General features: G+C 40.6%; 1 protein-coding gene across 1 annotated transcript; it reads right to left on the reverse strand.

Moving 5' to 3' along the window:
• Positions 1-258: 258 nt before the first annotated feature.
• clic1 (chloride intracellular channel 1) lies at positions 259-6,991 on the reverse strand. Its single transcript, XM_079570749.1, has 7 exons — positions 6,882-6,991; positions 6,590-6,646; positions 4,300-4,409; positions 3,944-4,069; positions 2,572-2,678; positions 1,680-1,861; positions 259-583 (listed from the first exon to the last, which is right to left on the reverse strand). Exons 2-7 carry the CDS (start codon positions 6,620-6,622, stop codon positions 422-424), a joined length of 720 nt encoding a protein of 239 aa, XP_079426875.1. The 5' UTR covers positions 6,623-6,646; positions 6,882-6,991; the 3' UTR covers positions 259-421.
• Positions 6,992-8,618: the final 1,627 nt, after the last annotated feature.

An 8,618-nucleotide genomic window follows, 5' to 3' on the forward strand; every position in this document is an offset into this window, starting at 1 on the left:
GCTTGACTGTACATAAAAGCGTTGGCTAAATGAAGACATGTTCAGCCGTATTGTTTCATTGAACTCTAATTAGCCACTAATATTGCAGCCGCCGATGGGCACCCCAGGGTGATAGGTTATTCTTAAACTGGGCTGGACAATAAACTGTATTTTTGAGTGTCTATTGAATAACTGTCATGCTAAAAAATGGCAATGTAACTCTTTAGTTTTTTATGGTATTGCTCTAAGTATTTGCAGAGTTGATCAAATTGAATCTGCGAACGTGTATCTACAATTTGGGTCATAAACGTAGCACCACATGCAAGTTCAGTCCACATGTAAAATATTTCTTTAGCTCTAAAAACGTAAAAGTAAATATAAAATCCCACTGAAGTTTGAAAGTACGTTTGGCCGGTGTCTGTTCCCTCTGTTTTTGTGCGTCCTACTTGAGCACTTTGGCCACAGAGGCGTAGGCCATGTGGATCTCCTCGTCGACGGGGCAGGTCGAGGCGAACTCCTCGCGGGCGTACGCTGCGTTCAGGTAACGCCACAGGTTCGTGAGCGACTCTGGGATGGTGAACTTACGGTACTTCAAACACACCACCTGCAGCAAAGAAGATGATGTGAATATTTGTTCTGGTTTACACACAGATTTAGACGTAATTTAATCTGATTTAGATACATATTAGACACTTTTTAGGCATGGTTTAATCCTAATTTGAGGCCACAGTTCATCTCAAGATCTTGAGCTGGGACCTCAGTGGCGGGCACCCAGCTGGGAGATTAAACTGTTGTGCATATTTTCGGTTGAGGAAACCAAAGCACCTGGAGGAAACCCACCCAGACATAGGGAGAAAATGCAAACTCTACACAGAACGGCCCCACCTGGCCCAGGAATGAAACCCTGGACCTTCTCGTGAGGCGAAGATTCTGGCAACTCAACCCCTTTTGTCGCCACAGGTTTACAGGGGAGGTATTATAGAAAATCTGCTTTTTAGAGCCTTTTACCTTGATACAATGTTCTTCTCTCATCCAAAATTTACATGGAGTTGTGTTTGGACCCACTCACGCATCTTTGAGTAATCTTTGAATCTTCCCCAGTGGCTATTTTTAGCAGTAGCAGCTCCCAAAAAGCTTCTCCTGAGGTCATATGTATCCTGGAAATGCTTTCCTCACCTCTCAATCTCTTGCTAAGTTGAAAGTGGCACTACCTGAATTACTCCGTTATCAAACTGCATGAATTGTAGGTAGTTGAGTAAAATCTCTCAGCTGTTGCCAGATGTGTTTTTAGTTTTCAGACCCTCCGCATTGAGGTAATTAGAAGCTTATCTCAGCCAGAGTTCATAGTGAGACAGAGTTGAGACGTGAACAGTGCCAAAGCTAATGCTAATGCTGTGCTAATTTAGCATCTGACTTCCTGTTTCTCACAGGAGGAAATTATGCTATATTTAGACACACAACATGGTCAGGTTTTTTTTCTACATATGTCGCGTTTACAATGTAGACCAATGATGCCGAATGAAGTTTACTCTACAACAACAAAATAATAAGCTTTAATCCTTTCATTGCGGAGTAAAACCTCTCGTCACAGTTCCCTACAGCCACACAGTCCGCCTGCTCATACCTTATCTGACCACTTTAAGATTGCTATTCTTAATCAGTCGCTATTGACATCTGCCTCTACATGTTTTCACCGTTACCTTGACGATGTGCAGTTTGGGCAGGAGGTTGCAGTCGGCCAGAGTGAGGTCCTGTCCGTCCAGGAAGGGGCGGGACGAGGAAGAGACGTCATCAGCGCTGTTCTCGTCGATCTCGTCTGGAAGTGCGGTGCCCAGGTAGTCGTCCAGCTTCTTCAAGGCCTTCAGCAAACCTTTCTCCAGATCTGAAGAGGCACAAGTTCAGCCGTGTGATTAACTGCTGTCCACAAGATCATAATATCAGAAGTGTAAGATGTGCAGAATCCAAAAGATCAGATTTATTAAGAGTCTATAATGTTTAAAATATCTTAAGAGAAATAATAGAACAGACTTAAAGTTGAGTGAGCGCATTAGCTTTGGCCTGGTGTAGCTCAGAAACAGAGCCAGAGGATTAGAAAGTAATTTAATTAACAGATGCTCCCGACTGTTTTCTCATTATCTCTAAGGACATTACCGCGGATTGATGCTTTTAACAGGGAGAGTGGTTATGTTTTTGCAATCACTGGACATCAAGGTGGTGCATTTGGGACGACAAAGGTCAAAAGTAAAAGTTTTGGAAAGATACCTAATTACATTTCAATCAGAATTTTAAACATGTCCAGGAGCACTGACATTTGAGAGAAGATTTCAATATTAACAGCCAAACAAATACAATAGAAAGAGTCACATTTGTTGTTTAGAATCAATAAAAGAGAAAGCGAGTGAATCTTAAATTGATAATCAACTTATAAGCAACTTTCAGAGGCACATACAGTCGCAATAAAGTGAACAAAACAATTGGGCTGCTAGTTCACGATCAATAAATATGTTTTAATATTTAGATGGACAGCGCACAATGTCTGCTTTTACAAAAAACTGAAGAACAAACCAATTTAATTTGACTACTTCGTCTTACTTTCGTTCATTCCAGGGTTGGAGTTTTTGACGTAGGCGGAGAACTTGGAGAAAACGTCGACGCCGGCTGTGTTTGACTCTGGGTTTCGCGCAGCCAGACGAGGATATCTACAGCAGAGACACACTTATGAGAGTCTCCAACATTTCATTCATTTTACAATGGTATTTGTGTTTTATTTATGCTCATGTAAATGACAACAGAAGCTTTAGTAAAAAGAAAAAACACATTTGGAAAGGAGTGTGACAAAACAGAGCTCAAGTTGAGGGAGAATAAGAATAAGAAGATGAAGAAGAAGTTTTTCCAAATAATGCGCAGTCAGCTGGTCACAAAAACGCCTATATCCACACATCCTTCTTAAGGAACAGGCCACCGTTTTTCCATACTGAGATATGTTCTTACCTAAGCTTAGACGAGTTGATGCGTTAACATTTAGCCTCGAGTATCTTCAGAATTCTTTAGGAGTGAACAACAGCTTTGGTCTTTTTGCATGACTGAGCGTACGCACAAATACCAGACAGGTACGCATAAACTTGTCTAAGCTCAGGTAAGAACGTATCTCAGTATGTAAAAACGGTGGCCTATTCCTTTAATAACAAACAGATGGACAATACATTTTTAGCTCAGTAATTATCATCTGTTTTTTTACTTATTTTTCTTTATAATACCTCATCTTTTTACTGAAGAAGTGTATGTTTATTCCATGTATTTTGGTTCAGATTCTGTGGCAGTAAATGGTCCTAAATAATATTGTTCATAGTGAAATTTCCCTGCCTCATATATGGAACTTCAAATTTTGTTATTGCGACAGGCTAACTTGTGCAACCCAAAATGAAAGTAGGATTTCCAACCTACTGCACAGGAGGAAGTAGCTCTCCAGCCCTTTCCAAGTAGAAACCCGCAGAGCCAAAGGTTTTCTACATTTCTAAATAAGCTTGTTGATCAAATACTGTCATGGCAAAACAACTATGTCAGGTCACATTTACAGATGCATTTCCTCTTTGTGCATCTAATGATATGAACATGCTGAACACAATCTGCAAACATTTAGATAGTAGGGGGAAACTTATATTCGCTTTCTTTCTGAACAACATGTCTACGTTTACGCTTGATAAGGCATGCTTTAGATGCATTTTCTTTTCATTCTGAACATAAATATAGTATAAAGAGGAAACTCAAGTCATTTTCTAATCACCTTGGCCACTAAATCGAGGACTAACTCGCATAATAGCTCTCATCTTTGTTACTTTAAAGAAGATAGCAGACCGCTGGGGTAGATTGGACAGATGATTGCACACAATGCCCCTTCAATAACAATCCCTACAGACAAAGCCACAAAAGAGTCTCCTCCGAACAAACACAGAGCTATAGTTACTTTGGCGGACAGAGGTTTTCCTCCAGAAACTCCTCGATCTTGTTGGTGTCGGTTTTGACCTCGTTGCTGTAGAGCAGGAACGGAGGCTGGGCCCCGGGAGCCAGGTCTTTGAGGATCTCAGGCTTCCTACGACAGGACGGACGTGAGCAAAGAGGAAGGGAGACAATGACAGTGAGATCATCTGGAGTTGAGAGGCAGACAGAATGCAGTGCACAAGCTAATGCTGAATCTTACTCCTATACAACCTATTCCACTCCAATAAAACATAAAAACACCACAAGACAAAGCAAATCTAACAATGTCACAATAACAGTATTATGGCGAGATATTGTACATTGTGTATGCTCTGCTCTCACCTCCTCATGTCGACTGTGGTCACGTCAAAAGTCACGCCCTTCAGCCACAGCACCATGAAGAGACGCTGAGAGAAGGGACAGTTCCCGATGCTCTGCCCATCGCTGCCCGCCTGCCATAAACACCCACAAAACACAAGACAGAAGAAGTTTATTTTGGGCTGTGACAAGCCTCCTCTCTGCTCTACCTAAAGATAAGAGCAGAATGAAACATAAATCGCAAATTCGGCCAAATTTGGAGACTGAATCTTTTCTCACAATCATTAAACCAGGGGTGCGTGTTTACATGAGCGTCCACAGAACACGATATACCATAAATTACTCCATTGTCTGTCTCCCTTCTCAGTCACCACGCACGGATGTTTCAAGTATCGCGCTGTAGCCGCTCAGGAAGTGAAAGCGCGGCTCTCAAATGCACCGTGTTTCTGTGGGAAGTTATGCGTCAAGCTCGGCCATTTCAACGTCTCTGCTCTAGCCTGAGAAACAGTTGAAGGAAGTCTAAACAGTTTTCGAATCAGGAACTAGACTGCTTTAAGATTAGATGTGACCGACTTTAACATCGGGTCAACATTACACTTCACCTTGTCAGAGGGGGAAAAAAAAGTTGTTTGAATGCTCCGACAGAGGAATCATTGATAAACGTTGAGCCAAAGTTTGCATAAGACCACGAGGGAGACGTCGAGAGCCATGTTGGGTCTATTACAGGGCACCGGACCAGGACTGTAGCCACTGATGTGAGGGGATTTAAAAATGTTTGGCTCAAAGAAGGAGTTTATGAAGGCCACATTTTAACAATTACAGGCAAAAATGAATGAAAGATGAAGTACGTTTGTTTGCTTTAGTAAGCGTATAACAACATGAAGTATTTGTGTATCGTAAAGAAGGGGTGTGTACACAACTGGGATTATTACATAGTAGCACAAACAGCACAGCATATCGTCATAGTAAAAAAAGATGTTTATTAATACAGCATAATAAAATGTCCGAGCCTAGCCTATTTTAGTATTGTTATAGGCTTTTATTCATATATTTTACCATTTCTTTTAAAGTGTATTGCTTTTACTTGGCTTTACTGTTAATTTATTTTATTTTACTAATGACTGAACAAAACATAGCGCATATATTTCATGGTTTTAGAGGATTCTGTGCAGTACTTTGGGAACTAGAATGTGCAAAACAAAGAGAATAGGATTGGTTTATGTGCTCCTAGTCCTAGTCCTAGTCCAAAGTTAAAAATCACTCGTCTCTTGACTAAGTTTGTCATGTACTGGTTTCATTCTTGTTTTGTTTTTGGTGTTAGCCTTAAACCCGTGGCTTAGTCCTGCCATAGAAGCAGAGCCTCTGTGCTGCTACACTATGATTATAGCCTGTACTGAGTCCACAAAGGGAGGTGCAATCCATATTAGGCACATTACAGAAGAGGAGCACTATGTTTTTGAGTAAAGGAGGATTGGATTAGCCCACATGGACAACGTAGACTATACTAAAGATAGATTGCACTCAGCTGGCTGGCTGTTTACGGGATTAAACGTTTGTAAATCCCGGCGAGTCAGCAAAGGTGGTCTACCGCTCATCAGTGTTATTACGACGCACTCGCAGCAGCAGAAGTAAATGCATGCTATAAAGAATACAGGAGATGAAAACTACACCCATCAATATGCATGCCTGTGTAGTGAACAGGCAAAAAGCAATAAAAAGAGGTTTAAGTCGAGACACTGCTGGTGAATAGGAAAATACCATAATAAAAGAAAAATATGTATTGTTTAGGTTTAAATTAATATGTAGAAATAAGGTATATATGAATAAAAATGCCCAAAATTGCATAGATTTTTAGGGACATACAGTAAGAAAAGAAAATGGACCAGTTTTTATAGTCTAGGTTTATTTTGTTGACATATTGGATGCAGAAAATGTATTCTGAGGGCATCTTGAAACTCTTATTCAATCTTGCCAAGTTTTCTTTTCTTTCCTCAGCCAGGTATACGTTATTAGGATACACTTAAAAGGGGGAAAACTATCACAAACTAACACGTTTTGCATTTTACTGGAAACTGTGGGAGTCTGTAGGTGAGACCATTGACATTGCCAATATCTCTGTTTCCAGGTGAAAGGGCACACTGTAAAGAGCAGTCTGGCTAAACGGCGTTACCAAAAACTAAAAACACTTTTGCCTGCTAAGTAAATCAGAGACAGATCTAATGAAAAGTAAAATCAAAGTTGTCTGAAATGTAGTCTCTTTTACGCAGCGTCACTTTCCTGAGAATGACGTCTTTCTCCATTCAATCAATCTTACCTTCACAAAAAGTTCAACTCGTGGTTCGCTCATCCTCGCTCGCTAGCATCCGAAAACCTATCCAAAAGAAGAAAAAAAAAGAGGAAGAAGAAGTACATGAGTTAAAGAAAGCCAGGGTATAAAAGTTCTGGTTACTTTTGTGGAGCTCCTAACTCATCGCCAAAAGCAAGCGGCCGGAGCCAAGCCCATCTTCCAACGGCAGTTACTGACCAACGGCTACGACAGCGTCATAAACCAACAGTAAAAACGTATTTTCTTTGTAATAAAGTAAGATCTAACGAGGAAAGTTTACCTTCAAAGTGGAAAAAAGTTGTGTCTCCTCCCAGCGCTGGCTCTGTCGGTCGATGTCGGTGCTCCTCTGTCACGGCGGCGCCTCCTGTTTCCTGCAGCCGCTGACGAGGCGCTGTGAGCGGCTCTCAGCCAATGAGACCCGGCCGGAGGCGGAGGGAGAGGCCGGGGGACACTTTGAAACAAGAGCAGCGATACTGATGATGATGATGGTGGTGGTGATGATGATGATGATGCTGGGAGGGCAAGACTCAAAGTAGCCAGTAAATCATCAAGTGACCAGGTAAAATAAACTTTACAATGGTAATCCACACGCTTCACCTCATGAATTTAACATTAAAACATGCAGGATTTTACATGAGAACAATCTTGCTTCCAAATTCATTGTGGTTTTGCAAGCACACTTTTCTACAGGGGTGGACTGGCCATATGTCCATTCTGGAAGAGCACAGAAGGGCCACTGGCTCTTGGGCCACCGGTCCCGCCTTAACCGAGCTTTACCCAAATCTCAAAGCTAAAAAGAAAAGCATCAAAATAGCGTAAAAAAAAAGAGGATGAAAATATGACAAAAATGTGCCAGAAAAGCATAAAAAAAAGTGACAAAAAATGTGATGAAAAGTCAACAAAAACACAACAACAAAGCAACGAAAAGGCCACAAAAACGTGACAGAACCATAACAAAAAAATTATAGAAAAAATTTGACAAACACAACAAAAAGCCACAAAAAGTAATGAAGAAACAACAAAACTATGACAAAAAATGCAGCGACTTGAGTTGCAATCACTTTGGAGGTCTCAGCTTTCAAATGAGGCGCTATACATTGTTGCTCTCCAGCTGAGAAGCTTTTAGATTTGGGTAAAGCCGAACTGGAGAAAATGCGCTCCGTTAAGGCGGGTGGTAAGTGCACATTTACGCTAATTTGGGCCAGGCTGGTCAGAGTCCAGGGCTGTTTTTCAGTCCCAGTCCGCCCCTGCTTTTCTAGGTTTTATATTTAGGCTGTATATTTGTCTATTTGTTGACATATAACACAAATATAACATATAACACAAATAGCCTACAGCTCAATTTAATCTAAAATTAGGGTTTGTTAACTAAATTCCACAGTTACCATGGAGATCCGCCATCTTTGCAGCTGTTAGCATACATTCCCCTTGACTATAATTAGCTAAAAACAAAAGGTAAAGAAAAAAAGCCGTGGAACAACTCCGTTAGCTGTTGAGTTGCTGCTGGTAAATACATCTAACACACTGTGGTGTCCAATTGTTTTAATGTGAACAATAACTCTAGTATTTTAACTTTTAAAATCTCCATTAGTTTACAATTGCTGCTAATCCCATAATGCTTAGCGATATAAGACGTCACATTCCCGAACTCTATTTTAACCTCTGAACTGGGCACATTTTTGGCTTTACCCAAATCTGAAAGCTTGTTGAAAAAAGTGTTAAAATCGCAACAAAAGGAGACGAAAACAAGGATGAAAATGCAACAAGAGAGCAATGTGAGGGGGAAAAAATGTAGTAAAGTGTCAAAAATGTGACAAAAAATTGATTTAAACATACTAAAAGAAGCTACAAAAGAGCAACAGAAAAGTGACAAAAATTATCAATAAAGTGACGACAACACGAGGAAAAAGATCCGTTTAGATGAGTTTTGTAGGTCTTAGCTTTCAGATTAAGTGTCACACTGGCCTATAGGTTGTGACCTTATGGATTGGGGTTAAACTAAACTGAAGTGGAGTAA

Source organism: Gobius niger (genome assembly GCF_951799975.1).
Source record: "Gobius niger genome assembly, chromosome: 14".
Taxonomy (NCBI): Eukaryota; Metazoa; Chordata; class Actinopteri; order Gobiiformes; family Gobiidae; genus Gobius; species Gobius niger.